At 35.3% G+C, this 17,546-nt stretch overlaps 1 protein-coding gene across 1 annotated transcript in view; it reads left to right on the top strand.

Annotated features, from left to right (window-relative positions):
• Window positions 1-17,546, top strand: part of LOC149550728 (flavodoxin family protein / radical SAM domain-containing protein) — a 59,781-nt gene that overhangs the window by 18,875 nt on the left and 23,360 nt on the right. The window contains exon 2 of the mRNA XM_089786290.1: window positions 2,523-2,965. Within this exon, the coding sequence (XP_089642416.1) occupies window positions 2,523-2,965 (443 nt within the window). The remainder of the gene's footprint in view (window positions 1-2,522; window positions 2,966-17,546) is intronic.

The following is a 17,546-nucleotide window of genomic DNA, read 5'->3' as shown; positions in this document are numbered from 1 at the left end:
GTGCCAATTACCAACCAAAAAACCTAAAAATGATTGGCTATTAGTACATGTGTGATTGACTATTAGTACATGTATTACCATTTTGCAGGCTCCTTTAATATCAGTAATTGGGAGGTCAACATGACAAAAAGGTCATGGTTATTGGACTCCCTGACAGTTACTGGGTCCTTTCCCCTAGTATTCCTCAGCCTTGACATTTTAAAACCTTCGTTTTCTAAATCTTGAACTGACGAGCTCCATTTTTCCTCATTTTAATTTTTAATTTGACTCCATTTTGATTTTTTGCTTTTTCTATTCATTTTGCATTCCACCTTCAAATTTAAAGAAATATGCAAGTTTATTGGTCCAAAATGGAAGCAATACATGCCTGCAGGCCTTTACATATGCAGATTACGGTAGACCCCATTAGCCACACATGCAAGAATGCAAGCTCTTAGGTTGTCACAGGCTTATTACAAGCTATATGTAGAAACCAGTTCTGGATCCTACTTCTCTATCTCCAAACTACCTGGCTTTCTTGCTACCTTCTAATGAATTTAGAGGATGATTATATACTGGCTCCAAGCCTTAGAAAGCGATCTGTGTTGGCCTCAGCTAGGCCCCAAGCCCGCTGTCCAGTGAAAATCAGATCAGCACCTGCCTATACCTCTGGAAGAGTTATGGCTAGAACCCCTCCATCATAATTCTGAGTTTATTGTAAAATTTGTAATTTGCAAATAGAGTTTCAGATTTTTCTGTCACCCAGTTTTAGAAATATTTTTGTTTTTCTATTATCCCTATTTAGGAATATTATAGAAACACATTTAAATTATTTATACCAGTAATATTAAGTTACACCTTAGATTTAAATTTTCTAGGCCCAACATAAAATAATTTATTAATTCTTCTTGTTTGGCAAAGGGAACATGACAGAATGGACTCTTGCACATGTTTAGGTTGGAACATTCATTGATCAATCATCAAGTCTATCCATCTGATGGCAAGCAAAAATGAACGACTTTTATGTTTTGCATTCACACTGAGGTAAACTCTTTTGCTTTTGTTTTACAAATGCCTTAGAAATACACTTTTTAGGATTAGGTGCACGTTAGTGCTTCAAAATCAAAGTCAAATGTGTTAAACAATTAAAAAGCCAAAAATATCTGAAAACCTGTTATTAGCAGTTTGATTCACAACAGGTTCCTTGAAATTTGCCTAGGTTTGGCTTATTGCTAGCTATATTTAGAAACCAGTTCTGGATCCTACTTCTCTATTTCCTATCTACCTCACTCTTTTGCTACCTTGTAATGAATTTAGAGGATGATTATATACTGGCTCCAAGCCTTAGAAGCAATCTGTGTTGTCCTTGGTTAGGCCCCGAGCCCACTGTCCAGTGAAAATCAGATTTTAAGTCTAGTTTATTGTAAAATTTGTTATATGCAAATAGAGTTTCAGATTTTTATGTCCCCTAGTTTTGGAAATATTGTTGTTTTTTTCTATTATCCCCATTTAGGGATATTATAGAAACACTTTTAAACTATTTTATAATAGTAATAATGTGTTGCTCCTTAGATATATATTTTCCAGCCCAACATAAAATATTTTAATTTTTAATTAATTCTTCTTTTGGCAAAGGTGACATGACAACATGGGCTCTTACACATATGTAGGTTGGAACATTCATTGATCAATCATCAACTCTATCCATGTGATGGCAAGCAAAAAATGAACGACTTTTATGTTTTGAAGAGGTCAACTCCTTCGCTTTTGTTTTACAATATTTTTAGAAATACACTTTTTAATGTTAGGTGCATTTTAATGCTTCAGAATCAAAGTCAAATGTGTTAAACAATTTAAAAAGCCAAAAAAATTCAGAAAACCTGTTATTATCAGTTGGATTCCCCACATGTTCCTAGAAATTTGCTTAGGTTTGACTTGGGTTTTTTTGGGATGAACCCACATTTAGAAAGGTAACCATTGACATGCCCCTGGATTCATCTACCAGGATCAGAATTTAGAATGGACTGTACCTTTGCCAACTAGGTAACAGGGGCAATCTGGTTATACAACATAGTACTGAGCATGGATCTGATTTACAGAGCAAATTATTGCTTATAAAAATAACAAATGCTTGAATTTTCCGAGCTTGCTTACAAACTCCTAATCCAATTATGTAGGAGTGAAGATAAGTTTCTTGGTTAAGTGGAGGTTAACAACTTTTGGTTGATGCTTATACAAACAAAGAAATTTAGCTGGTTGTAACCCTCTTAACAATAAGAGGTAATAGCTATCAATAATCTCATATGACAATGAGCAATCTTTCAATAAAATTTTAAATTTTGAAGCATAAGAAAGTAAAATATTTTCTAAAACATAATGTTATCAGATTGTACAAAATACATGTTTTTATTATTGTTGAATCTTATGTATTTTCTTTGGAACTCTCTGCAATACATACATTTTTCCTAAGGCCTGCATTAGTTTCCATCTGCTTTATAGTTGTGATAATTGTGGCCCTTAATTTTTTTGCTAAATGTTTGCAGCGGCCAAGGCTTTTTGCCGTCAATTAAAGGGGCTTGGAGCAATCGAGATTCTTCCTTTAGGAATAGGGGACCAGGACAATGGAAAGCTGGACAAAAGTTTTGAAGACTGGAGCCATAGACTTGTTGAATCCTTGACTGATAAATTGCAGAAATCAGTTAGTAATGAAAATGTTTTGGTTGATGAAGGGTTTTCTGACTATTGTAGTGATGGAGATTTAGAGGAAGATGATAAAGAGAATGTACCAGAAGCTTCTGGCCTTGTTGATTTAGAAGATGTAGCTGGTAAAGCTTCATTTGCTCCCAAAAATGGCACTAGCAGGAAACAATTCGGGAAGGTCAATCAACTGGTTAAGGGTATTAATGAGGACAAGACCCCTTCTATGGAGGAAAATGGTCCCAAGGCTATGGTCACTCCAATAATCCGTGCAAGTTTGGAGAAACAGGTATTTTATTTAGCAAATTCTTTTTAATAAAGAATAATCTAATTTTTTAACTTTCCTTTAGTATAAACCGTGCATTTGTTGTTATTTATCTCTACTATAAATTTGTTGTAATATGTTGTATTTGGTAAGAAATTATTTTAGTCAAAGTGGATGCTTGAAGTTGATGACTGCAGACAAATTACAGTACTTTAATTGAAAATGGCTTTGCAAGGTTAACATAGCTATAGCTGCTTATCTTTTCTTGGATGGTCTCTTTTGTGATTTTCACTGTAGATGGAAATCTGCACTGAAACACCAAAGGGGTTTTGGGTGAGGTTTTTATGTTCGATTTGTAGCTTCTCTGCCACTTGGAGATTTATCTTCTCTAGGCATAGAATATGCCACCTTAGTTGAACTTTTGTCATTTTCTTGTGTACAAGAAAACAGTTAGAAAATCCCAACCCATAGCAGTATAATACCCAATAATCAAGTTGTTTGCAACAAATTTGTTCAAATAAGCAAGTGAGAACACTGCTGGCTACATTACCATTCAATCAATGCAGATATTACTGTTCAATTTTGATGTAGTGCTTGAAATATTGGATGTCAAATATAAATTATTTGCAGAACAAATATCAAGCAATGTTGTACGGAGAAACGTCAAGCTACCAATTATCCTTGTAGACAATGTATTTGCAATGGATATAGAGTTATCAAAAATTGAAAATCTATTGCTTGTTTCATACTCTGAGATGCTGCTTTGCAGTTTGAGTCTTTTCATGAGTGCCTAAACATACTAATTTGAGACCAAATATTACAGAACTGCCTGAAATAGCAAAAAACCTTTATATTTTACTTTTATGGATATGGATCTATCAAAGGCTAAAAGTTTGATTATGGTTTCCATAGTTTGAGGTTAATTCTCTATGCAGTCTTTGCTCTTAAATCTTTGTATGGTCTCACAGTCATGCCTGAGACTCAAAAATGCTGTCACTGTTTTTGTCTCATGTGTTAGAGTTTTATCCATGTGATTCTGAATGTGTTCTTTGTTAAACCGTGCATAAGTACACTGCAGTTTCTCCTCACCAGATAAGTATACCTAGCACTAGCAGCAGCTTTTTTCTGTGTGCAAGTGGATGGAAGGTGCAGTCAAGCAGAATCAGCACGGTGCAGTGGTGATGGTAGTGTGCACATTGATTTCTGTGTAGCCAAGAGATGTGGATGGGGTACTGTAGGAGAACAATGTCACTTATGTAAGGAGTCTTCTTTGAGATTAATGCCAAGGAAACTACTTGAGACTTATACGTTACTGGGTTCCTCTGGAGTCCACCATGCCCATATGGGCTTGGTTTGGGTCCAGGTCCTGGTTTCACCCAGGGTTCCTTTGGGGGTCCCTGGGAGTGACCCTGGGGACTCTGGGGGTCCTTGGGAGGGATCCTGGGAAAACCTTGGCTTATCCCAGGTGGACCCACAGGCTGCCCTTCACATAAAGCAAAAACAAAGAAAAAATTTCAAACCATTTTTATAAACAAAATTGGCTGCATAAAGGGCACATATTCTAGTTTCTGTAATGATGCACATGGGTGTTGTGTTATTCTGTCCCACCCCTGCCCCTTCATGGGATCCCTGTGTGTGCAGGCATGTTACTAAATGCAGTCGTCCATCGTGGAGTACCCCAGCGTTCAATGTATTTGGAGTGAGGTTGACACAAATTCCACCGTGGATTCCCAAATATTGCGGAGTGCAGGTCAACCCACCCGAGGGATTGGTCAAACCAAATATAATCCACAGCAACAAGAAAATCATGCTCTCCTAAGTTCTTGGAGTGCACTTTTCATGCTATGAAGGATTTTGTTTGGCATGGATAAAATCCATGACCTCCACTAATGCACACCGTCTTTAATTGGCGGAGTGGAATTTTCATGCTATGGAGGATTGAGTCTCCCGTGGATGAAATCTACGGACCTTCCCAAACCGTGCTTTTCTACTTTTTTGGAGCGCATGTTTATGTGCATTGAGGAAAGTGCCCAAAGGGAAAGAATTTGGGACACCTTTTGAAATACCCCCTATTTTGCCTCACACACATTCCAATGCATCGCGTGGATTTTCCATGATAGTAAAATTATTGAGAATGAAATTTCCCACCTATTCCAAACTGTTAGGCGCGAAAAGATGGGAAAAATTGAGAAATTTGGAATCGTGAAAATCCAAAGTGTGAAATGGGAAAAGTTGAAAAAATCCGAGAGATTTGGAAAATTTTCGAAAACATTGAAAATCCAAAAATACTGAAAAAATTGAAAATCCAAATGGGAAATTTTTTGAAAAGTTTGGAAAACATGAAAATCTAAAACATTGTGAAAATTTCGAAGGACGAGAATTTCAGAGTCCAAATGAGAATTGGAAAAGTTAAAAATTTGGAAAATTTGGAAAAATCCAAGAGGAATTTTGAATTTTGATTTTTTTTTTGAAAATATGAAAAAATTCAAAAAATTCAGAATTTTGGAGACATCCCAAGAATTGGACAAGGTTGGAAAAGTTGAGAAATTCGGAAAAATTTGGAAAATCCAAAACTTGGAAAATATGAAAATTCCTGACGGTGGAAGATTCTTTAAAATCCAAAAAAATTGAAAATTTTGAAAAAATTAAATCTTGTGGAAAATCAAGTTTGGAGATTGTGAAAAGACAAAAATTTGATAAAATTCTTCATGGATGGAAAAGTTGGATTTAAAAGCGATGTTCTTTCAAGGAGATTTTTGGGTTACATGGAAAATTAAATATTAATTTTTATTAATATTTAATTTGATTTTTTTTGAAAATAATCGAAAAAAAGAAATATTAAAAGAAATTGAAAGATTTTTTTTTAATTTTTTGCGTAAGTCATGAAAATTGATTTTTAATTAATATTTAATTACTTAGTTCCAAAAAAATTTGAAACCAAAATTTGATAAATGAGGACTTAGCTTCATGAAAGCATCAAAATGGCAACTTTTTGAAAAATAAGGAGAAAAGCAACAGATGGCACAGAAATGGGAATCTTGGTGGCTAAGTAAAGGAACTGCCTAAAATTAGTCTACAACTTTAATGACAACATTTTCAAAGGAACGACTTATATAATCAAACCATTTTATTCTTTCTCTCACACCCATAAAGACAAGAACGAATTAAGAGAGCAAAATTTAGAGAGTTTGGAAATAAGATTTTTGAAGAAGTTTTTGAGATCATTGAGGAGAGAGAAGGAATTTACTAGGAATTCGTGACGGAGGTTTTTGAATTTCATTAAAAAGGAACTTTTCCAGTGAGTTGTGGAAAATCGCATGTTTCTTGAGAAAATCTTGAAAACAGAATTCCAAGGAGAAGAATTTGGAAATCTTGACAAAGTTCCAAAAATCTTTTTCTTTTGGAGGAGTTATTCCTACTTTTTGTGCTCTTCCATATTCTTACGTATGAACATGTTTATGTTTTGCAGGAAGGAAGAATGGCAAAACCTCGAGGAACAAGAGAAACATTAGAACAATTGATAAAGAATGAAAGGAGAGGATTCTACCTTGAATCCAAAATCATGTCAAAGTGGGCTGAAATTGGAGATACAAGCCTTGGCAGCCTTGACTTGAAAGAATTCAATCGAAGAATGTTTGGATACAAGGACCATCTTCCTATGCACCTAGCTACCAGAATTGGGAGAAGTGGAATTGTTGTTGCAGCTGTTTTCCCTCCTTTTAGCATCCGGAATTGATCATAGAATGTGCCAAATACTATAGTCTTAGGGACAGAACAATTAGGGATTCTAAACGAAATGTTCTCGCAGATTTTTCTCCGACATTCATAACTGAAGCATTTGGGATTCCTTCACACCCAAGAATGGTGATGAAAACACGGGAGCAAGCACTTAGAATCTACACTGCTAGAATCCAATTTTGTGAAGAAATAATCAACAAGAAATGGTTGAAAAATAATAGATTTCATCATTCCAAGAGTCCTAAGGAACTAGTATGCTTGACCTGTAAAGGATTATAGTGACATGATCATGATGTTTAGTTGCATTGTTGGCATACCTCATTCCTATAGATTTGAATCTTGGATGTGGTACTTTGTTTAGCAGGTGACAAAAGGTGATGGAATAGATTGGGCTGGACTCATAGGTGATAACCTAAATGAACAATTGGTGAATCTAGAGCATATAAGAAAATTTGACATGAGCTCTTACATCATCCATATGCTAGCACATAGGATGAATTATGATGGGTTGAGATGCAAAGGACCGATTGGGAGCGGAACCCAACACTTGAAAGTTCATGAATGCTACCCACTGTTGCATTTATATTCAAGGGATGATTATGTAAAAGTTGATGATGCCTTTGCCATGCGCATAGTAAAGACATTGCAAAAGAGACTGCATATGAGATTGTCAATTTGTGTGATGAAGTTGGTGGAAGATTACGGTGCTTGGTTCATCCAATTTTCCACCTTTTCATACATCCAAATTCAAGGATTCTCCATGGAGCCATACAAACTTCCAAGGTACCCAACAAATGAGATGGTCTTGTTAGAGCTTACTCGACAACTCACAGTCAATGTCAAGTTTCAAAAAGGGAGGAAGTTGGGATTGCAATTCCCAATTTCTGTCGAAGAAGGAAAAATTGTAACATGCCCATATCTGAAGGCAACTGAGAGATCATCGGATGAACTCCACTTCTTTTATCTTCCCCTTTATCCAAAAAGTACTGCTTTTATCCCTTCAACAAAATCAGATTGGTAGCAGGATCAAAGTATCAACAAAAAGTTCACCTTGAGGATTTTTGGGCAAATGTTGCGGATGGGCATGAGATTAGAAGGAAGATGCCTTCACACCCCAAAATGGTGATGAAAACACGGGAGCAAGCACTCAAAACTACACTGCTAGAATCCAATTCTGTGAAGAAATAATCAACAAGAAATGGTTGAAAAATAATAGATTTCATCATTCCAAGAGTCCTAAGGAACTAATATGCTTGACCAGTAAAGGGAGTATAGCGACATGATCATGATGTTTAGTTGCATTGTTGGCATACCTCATTCCTATAGATTTGAATCTTGGATGTGGTACTTTGTTTAGCAGGTAACAAAAGGTGATGGGATAGATTGGGCTGGACTCATAAGTGATAACCTAAATGAGCAATTGGTGAATCTAGAGCATATAAGAAAATTCGACATGAGCTCTTACATCATCCATATGCTAGCACACAGGATGAATTATGATGGGTTGAGATGCAAAGGACCGATTGGGAGCAGAACCCAACACTTGAAAGTTCATGAATGCTACCCACTGTTGCATTTATATTCAAGTGATGATTATGTAAAGGTTAATGATGCCTTTGCCATGCGCATAGTAAAGACATTGCAAAAGAGACTACATATGAGATTGTTAATTGGCGCAATGAAGTTGGTGGAAGATTACGATGCTTGGTTCATCCAATTTCCCACCTTTTCATACATCCAAATTCAAGGATTCTCCATGGAGCCATACAAACTTTTGAGGTACCCAACAAATGAGATGGTCTTGTTAGAGCTTACTCGACAACTCACAGTCTATGTCAAGATTCAAAAAGAGAAGAAGTTGGGATTGCAATTCCCAATTTCTGTTGGAGAAGGAAAAATTGTAACATGCCCATATCTGAAGGCAATTGAGAGATCATCGGATGAACTCCACTTCTTTTATCTTCCCCTTTATCCAAAAAGTACTGTTTTGATCCCTTCAACAAAATCAGATTGGTAGCCGGATCAAAGTATCAACAAAAAGTTCACCTTGAGGATTTTTGGGCAAATGTTGCAAATGGGCATAAGATTAGAAGGAAGATGCATTCAAGATTGCCATTGAACATTATTAGAGCATGCAACATTTTCTGGGTTCCTGATCAGATGGAGGAGGGTCCAAATGTGATGCCAAAAGGATTCAATCTAGAAATGACAGTTCATCCATATGATTGGAAAAAGAAAGAAGTCACAGATTTGGGCGCTCTTTCAAAGCCTGTCTTGGATTTTACAAAGTGGTGGATTGAGCATAAGCTTGAAAAGCTAGTTGCACTAGCAAATGGATTCACGTATCAATTGATTGGTCATCGACCACTTAGGGATGAACGATGAGGGAAAATATCTGAAGGGAGTATCAAAGAAAGAGGAACTCCATTAGAAGATGTAGGAACCAAGAAGGGGAAGCAGCTCGAGAAGAGCATCTGAGGAGTGGGACAAATGTCTAAGAGCCTCAACAGAAGAAGCAAAAATTTGAAAATTCTCCCTCTTCTCCGAGGCATACTCTCAGTGTTCAGGAGATAGAAACATTTGAAAGGCAGGAAGTAGAGACGAGCATAAGGAGATTTGAGCAAGAAGAAAATTTGGCTAGGCCAGTGCATTTGAGTATAAATGCCCATGAAAAATCCGTGGAAGGGAGAGGAAGAGATCAAGATAGAGCTATAGAGTAAAGTCTTATTGCAATCTTAGAGCGAGAAATGATGGAGCTTGAGGTTGGTCCAGAAGAGATATAGATTTCAAATGTTGAAGTTGCAACTCTTGAAGTAATAGTGGATAGTCCGAGAGGTGAAGAGGAAATCAACATTTAAGAAATCCAAAGGAAAGAATAATTGGTGATCCCAAGGGACCAGAGTGTACCCATTCCAAAATGGTTGAAGCAATGAATTCAGAAGAGTCAACAAAAGGAGGTTGATCTGGAAATTGAATTAGAGGAAATTTTGGACCAAGCAAACCGATCAAAGAGCAAGGGAAAGCAAAAAGATTCACTAAGGTTGTCAGAGGAGTCGGGGTCCTGGATTTTGTAGATAGCAACTCCTACAATTGACAAGGGTAAAAATCAGATTGCTCCAAATGAGTACATATCACCGAAATCAATCTTGATCATGCCTTTCGGTAGCAAATCTTAGAAGAATTCAATGACTCTACTCAAGTTTGAAAGATAGTCTAAAGAAGCTAGAAGATGGATACCAAAAACAGAAAGGAGATATCAAAGTCTTGTGTCAGTACATCAACAACCTGAAGCAGTTGATGATATTGATAGGATCAAGCGAACTGCTCAAGGTGTGAAGCTTTGGGTTGAAGGAATTAGGAGGAAGCATTCAAATATGCAGAAGAATTGGTGCAAATACATACTAGAGCATTAGCTATACTCTCCAAGATCCAATGCATGGAGGAATCATGGGAGGATGAGCATATTTACAAAGATGAAATGATTTCCGATATTCAGAATCTGATGGAGACCTCAAAGCAAGCATTGATCAATGGTCGAGTTATTAGTGAAGGAGACATTTGTGATTTCCTTAAATGGTACAATGCAGTGATCATAGCTAAGGAAATGTTTGAGAGCTTCACCAAGGAATCTGCTTGAAGGAAGAAGATTGTTGACAACATCAAGCAAGTGGTGTCCAATATAGTTGCATCCTTGTTGTCACAAAGATTGGTGGAAGATGAAATGACAATTGATAATTTGAAAGTCAAGTTAGAGGAATTCTTTCGACTGAATGTTTTTGAAAGAGACGATTTTGAGAACTCCATCTTTTGGAATACCATGCACACAACTTAGGACTTACTACCAGATTGGGAGGAAAGTTTGGGAAAGGCAGAAAAAGTAGTTGTAGTTCTAGAATTCAAGCAAGAGTCGACACCAAGCATCAGCTCAAAAGAGTTGGAGACATTGTTGGATCGATATCATGCTTTCAAGCAAGGAAATCAGGGATGGATGCATTTAATGCATAGTGGGTATCCTTAGTAGACATTTATTGCACCCCACTTCCTCCTCAAATGGGCATGCATAGTGGGCATTTATTACCCATTATAGTAGTGGATTCCTTATTGCATTAATGTAGATTCCTTTTCTTTGCCCTAACCCTAATTAGGGCTGATGTGGCATGATTTGGGCCATCGATTATTGTGATCATCCGAGACACCTATTGTAATTGAGGACCTATATAAAGCCCTCACTCATTTGTAAAGAGAGGATTTTCTGAGATTGTTGCTATGAGCTACTAAGATAATAGAGTTTTCATTGAAGCTTGCTGAATACTTGACGTGTCTTGGTGCTTGCTTGTTATCTTAAATTCCCTCATTTAGATTAAGTGTAGTTAAAGTGTTGTGATTTCAATGGAGAAGATAATGGTGTATTGATGAGTTCCTTCGGTTAATACGTTTGACGTTTTAGTGATTCTAAATCGTTGTGCAAAGTTAGCTTGAAACCCTTTCATGCATATGTTTAACTTCTATCATTCATATACATAGTTCTTTATGATGGTGTATGCGGTGGTTTGAAAATCTTTCGCATAACCCTTGAAGATTGCACTAGTTCACATGTAGTTGTAGTATAACTTGGCGAAGTGGTGCTCGATAAGTTGAGGAATTTGTCCACTAGAATACTATCTATTGTCATCATTGCCCATAGGAATAGATTAGGATCTCTAAACCCTATCCTATCTTATTTCTGCATATTTTGTGAAAACCCAAAAACAGTACTTAATTGCAAAAGCTCTAGATAGCTCCCACATCCAGTATGACTTGAAATGAATCTAAGTAAACATACATAAGGCCCCTTGTGATCATCAGCAAATCACATCAACCACCGAGCTTATCCACAGTCAAGACTTGACATTGAAGGAACCTTGGGGTCATCCTATGATCTTCTTGCAATCTTAGCATACACGAGACTTTATTCAAGAGAGGATAAGATATTTCGGTATTTTGTTCTACTGTTTGGTGGGTCATAAAACACACATCAACAATAGTCTTTTTTCCTCTAGATATTATTTCCACTATAGTGCATTTCTTTTCAAATTTAATTAGAAGACATGTACAGGTTTGAATGTCCAATACTGTGGATTTGTCATTCATATTTTCAATAGCATGTAGCTGTAAATTAGCATATGCAGAGATTATTGTTTGGATTGAAATTTTCATGTATTAAGCTGTCTAGTTTTAGGACTAAATTTTTTGATGTTAGAATCTGCTTACCATGATCTGCAACTTAACCTGATAGGAGAGCTTTTGATCTGAATTCTACCATACCCTTGAATGGAATGGGCTGCTACCTGGAGAGGATATTGTTAGAGAATTTCAGTAATTTAATGTCCTGGGCTTTAGTGATTGAAGCATTGTGGACCCATAAGAGTTCGTAGAGTGGGATGTGCTTAGTGCTTTATTGAATGGAGTTTTAATCTGCACCTGTGATAGGTAGTTGATCTGAGTTATTACAAGCTGAATTATTTGGTTTTAGTGTGTTCTAGGAGCTGCAGGTATGACTGGTCTCAATCTCAGAGAGCATGAGTATTTAGATGATGCTTACTTCTTTACACCTCAGAGGTGTAGATTGTTTATGCTGCTGTATTAGGTTGACCTTTGGAGTTTCGCAGAGATGAAATGTTACAGCTTCTACTGGACCTATTCGATTGGCTGAACATAATTAAAACATCGCCAGGTGAAATGGATCATCCCAGAGTCGGTGAATAACCATTTAATCCCTCACATCATACAGAAGATGACAATGAATGAAATGTAAGACACCTATATCGCTTTGTATTGAGTATGAACATTATGCTAAAGAATAAACTGAGTGCCATAGATGCGAGTAATACTTACATAGTGACCAACTGCCTAATCAAGATCATTAAGCTTCAAGATTAGATTGTTGGTTTGGGGTGGAAAAGATGCTCATAGCTATAAATGGGTTATCTTCATATTGGGATCTTTTTGTTCAGGCTTTTATGCTTGTGAGAAATTTCTCAATTTTGATGAGTGTGGGATGATTTAATCTAAAAAGGAGACAACAGTAGAGACCATTTCAACTGGAGTGGAAGAGAGTTAGCACTTTTCTCTCATTTAGAAGATGAGGAAAGTTTGTAAGAAGGGAGGATTTGAGAAGCATTAGAAGTGCAAGGAGAAAGTTATATTCTTTGGACCAGAGAACTTCAGTTGTGTGAAATGTTTCAAGTGCCACAAGATGGAACACAATGCATCGTAGTGTCCTAAGAACTCAAGCAGCAATACATAACTTTATAGGGAGTTCAAAAACTTTAGTTGGAGTGACTTGATTGTGATGTCCCCTTTACGATAGATGATGATCATAATAATAAACATAAATAATAAAAAAGTTTAATTGTAATATAATATGAATAAATAATCATATTAAAACATGAAATAGCGGGGTGATCTTGTATCCCCCGACCCCTTTTTTGTGTCTTGTATTCTGAGTATATTTTTTTAATTGAACAGGACTATTCATCAAAAAAAAAAACATGAAATAAATAATAAAATAATAAAATAAGATATAACATATGTAATTACAAATCATATAAAAGTTATTTGCTTGATAAATAAATTTAATATTTCAATGAAGAAACAAATACTAGACAACTTTAAATAATAATGAAGACTTTCTAAGGTGCAATGTGAAAGATGGTAAACATATACAACTTAATACTTGTAGTAAATATATGCCTTGGTTTTAATACCTGATGAAATCTGAATCAAAATATATAGCAACTAGCAATAATAGAGATTAAAAGCAGTGTGAGATAGGAATGGTGCCTGACTTCATGAACATCGAACTTCAAATAGTTATGCTCAATACTGCACAGAGATTCTAAGATGGAGTGTCAGTGCTGGAAAATAACAGCCAGCATATTAATGACAAGCATTGTGTTAAAAAGCGAGTTATACATAAGGAGAATACTAGTCATCAATAAAGATAGCATATCAAGAAATCCTCCATTTAATCACAAACCAATACAGCAGTTTGATTAAAATAAGAAAAAATAAATGTTACCATCAATTAGTCATTGTAAACTAATCGGTGTCTAATCAATATGATCTGATGTGATGTCTAGCAATTGAAAGATATAAGAATGCCATCTGTCAGACTTCAGCAAGGGAAAAGAAGGAGAATAGAGATTGCATATGGATCGAATGGATAAATAAGGGTCAGGAGAAGAAAAATAAATAAATGTATATTTTAGAGAGAAGTACGGTGTATGTTTGTAGAAGACAAGTAGATAAGACAGCTACACCAACATTGATTGGAAGAGAATATGTTAGGAGATTAATCATATAAACATATATTCCACTTTGCTTATATATATATATATGGAAATGGAAATGAAATCATAGTTATACTATATAGTAGAAATGAAATCAGAACGATGTTTCTTTGTTTATATATATATATATATGAAATCAGAACTTCATATATACATATTTATCTGTATCTATCTATCTATCTATCTATCTATATATATAGAAATAAAATCAAAACTAGTATCTTTATATATTGTTGAAATAAAATCAGAACAATTCTTATATGTCTATATATAGATATGATAATGGTAAGGAAACCATAGTTTTATGTATATATATATGAAAATATATATTATATAGGGTAATAGAAATGAAAACATAATACAATTTTCTTATATAAAAAGAGAATTAACAAACAGAACAAAATAAATAATAAAAAACCAAAACAGTTTGTCAGGATTGCCAGCGCTGACTTGAGTAATAAAAAATAAAAACAAAATTGTTTATTTTCAACATAGAGAGAGTAAGAAGGAAATATGCAGCACATATTACATAGCATAATTGCAGAGAACAATAGAGACAGCAGAGGTATGATTACTTATTATAAAGTTGAGGATATTACTAATTATAGAATGGTAGAGATATTATTCATTTATGAATTAATATTATGTCTGAGACAAGAACTTTATAATTATGATTATTATAGAGACCAAGTAAGCTTGGTAGAGGGAATGTCGAGTTTCCCTAATGGGAACTCACAAATCCAAAACAGCATTCTAATGAATGTTGTGATTGCAATTTGGAATCCAGAGAGAGATTTACAGAATCTCTTAGAGACAGTACATATTGTAGTGGTCACTCATATGTATATACAAGAGATAAGAGGCTTGGCTAGAGGTAGAATCTCTGCTAAGTGTTAATTGCCAATGGGTTCACCCGTTATTAGAGATCCCAGAGGCCTTAGAAAGATGCTTTCGATGAGATGGTTGCCTAGCTAAGAATTCTTTTCATCAGAGGGTTAAGCAATCTGATTAGAATTGCCTCCTAAGGATTAGCCGGGTTTAGCATGGGATTAGTAGTTAGCTATTAATTAATGCTTATAGATATGTTTATTTCTATCATCTACTAACAATTGTTACAGGTTTTAGCATCAAATACTCAATCCGGAAACAGGGACATTGATGGAAATAGAATGTCATTGATGTCAAGGGAACCTAGATATCATGAAGATAATGCAACAGTTGAAGATATGAGATAGAAGTGTGATGCAGTTTGTTATATCAGAATATGAGACAGAGGTTAGATACACTAAGATTCAATACCATACCAGAGATGTATAGTGATTTCGATAACATTACAAGTGCCCAATAATCAGAAAATATATCAAAGAATTAAAGAAAGGCTTCAATAACTATACAATGGTATAAATGGCATTTAATAGATTTTCTGTGATAACATAGAAATCATATACAACGATTATATGCAGAGGCACAATTGGGAGTATGAGAAATGTAAAACATAAAGTTACCAATGATGTTTGCAGACCACGACAAATCCAGAACCGTCATAAGATCAAATAAAATTTGAACCTAAAGTCTCATGCATTGGTTAATAACAGAATATCTAGTCTTTGTATGACTTTCGAAAGACCATAGATCAAATTTAAAAGTGCACAAGATGTATTTGCACAGTGCAGTATACAGAAAGGGTACAAACAGGAGTTCAGATGAATTGTTGAAAAAGTGTCAGGTGATGGGAGATGCTTGTGTATACAATGAACTGGAGATATGAAATGGAAGAATATATATCATGAAGATGTCTCTATGTAAGATAAAAATTATGCAGCGATATAAGATGAATATGTATTTAATGGCATCAATGTATATGAATCAACCTCACGCAGCAAACAAGGGTATCTGCTCACGTTTCTGCTGGAGTCATCGAATTCCAATATATTTTAGTCTTTTATGAATATATATGTGTCCAGAACTGAAGCCGGTTATACAGTCACGATAGAAAAGGTTGAGACAATGGATTCATTGCGGCAATTAACTCTGAATATGCAATAACAGATACATATGCTTCAAATTATGGAAGGCTGAGCAATTTGATTATTCAACGAATGAAAGTTGCCTATGTTTTGAATAATCGATGCTACCTGTAGGTATGCACGGGAATATACCTTGATAATCTCCTGAAGTTAATATATCAAATACTTATAAAATAAAAGGAGATACGATTATGTTTGGCAGTATTAATCACTCGATGATTATAGCATTATGATTGGTAGTGAAAACAAATGTATAGAAGGTGGATGTTATGACAACTTATTATTTAAAATAAATATAATATTAATGAAATAATGTGATCAAGAGAAGTGACTTCTAAATTTCAAACATCACAACTTTAGATGGGTGGAAATATAAGTAAGGATTATTTTATTTATTTTAAAATTAAGTCAGCAGCCTGAGAAGCTTGGCAGAGAGGAGCAGAAATAAATATATTCAGATATTCTTAATCTGATATATATATATTTAATCAGAGTTAGTAAAGAAGAGTGAGGTGTCCAAAATTATATATCAATTGAAGGAGGATTGGCTGACTTCAAAGGCAAAAGAAATTACATAGTTCCATCATCAGTTGTAAAAGCAACAAAGACAAAGGTGGAGTTTCAGATTCAAGATCAGAAGTGGGAGTAGGTGCTTCTAGTGGGTTGAAGCCTGCAAATTGCGGGAATTGTAGCTTCCAGCGGGTTGGTGCTCGTAAAATCGAGGTTGGAGCCTCTTGTAGGTTGGAGCCTACAAACATATTGTAAAAAGATTCTAAGTTATATAAAAGCAATTATTTGCCATGGTTTTCTCCCACATTGGGTTTCCACATAGATCACTGTGTTAATGTATTCATGTGCATAATTGTTCATTTTAGCATTTGAAGTTAATTACTTGGATAAAAGTTTTAAAATTGGTGAATTTATTAACATACGGATTCACCCTTCCCTCTCAGTATATTTATGTGCTCTTTAGACATTACATTGATAAGCATATAGTCTTGAGACAACTTTCTTCATTTCATAATTCCTATCCACCAACACGTTTTTTGGCATAGTATCTAGATACACGACCTTCAACAAACTTCAAGAACAATGGGATGGAGTTGGTCAATGATGCCACATGTTTAGTTATTGGGTTGGGGAAAGTCATAGTGAGAAAGATCAAGATAATACAATTATTATGGATTCTAATTTGTAACTACCAAAAGCTGAATTTGCTGCCAATTTCCATATCTTTTGCAATCTTCTTTGTTAAATCTTTTCACAATACCCCATACACACTGTCCTTAAGGCTAAACAATGCAGCCATCCAATTATCTTATTCTTGAAATTTGTTACCGCCTACTTTTATCAGATTCGCTGTAGCAAAATATATCTGCATTGAGAAACCCCCCGTTGTTCCATAGTTCCATGAAATTGTAGGCGGAAAGATCTTGGGGAGAGGGGATTGAGGGCCTTACTTTTGTTGATGATGGGAGATGGTTGTACGATTATACTTAGCATTTATTA

The sequence above is a fragment of the Cupressus sempervirens genome, chromosome 6 (genome assembly GCF_028749045.1).
Source record: "Cupressus sempervirens isolate cs-2001-9-10 chromosome 6, ASM2874904v1, whole genome shotgun sequence".
In the NCBI taxonomy this organism is placed as follows: domain Eukaryota; kingdom Viridiplantae; phylum Streptophyta; class Pinopsida; order Cupressales; family Cupressaceae; genus Cupressus; species Cupressus sempervirens.
The sequence above is the reverse complement of the archived record's forward strand: the minus strand, read 5'-3'. Positions and strand labels throughout refer to the sequence as shown.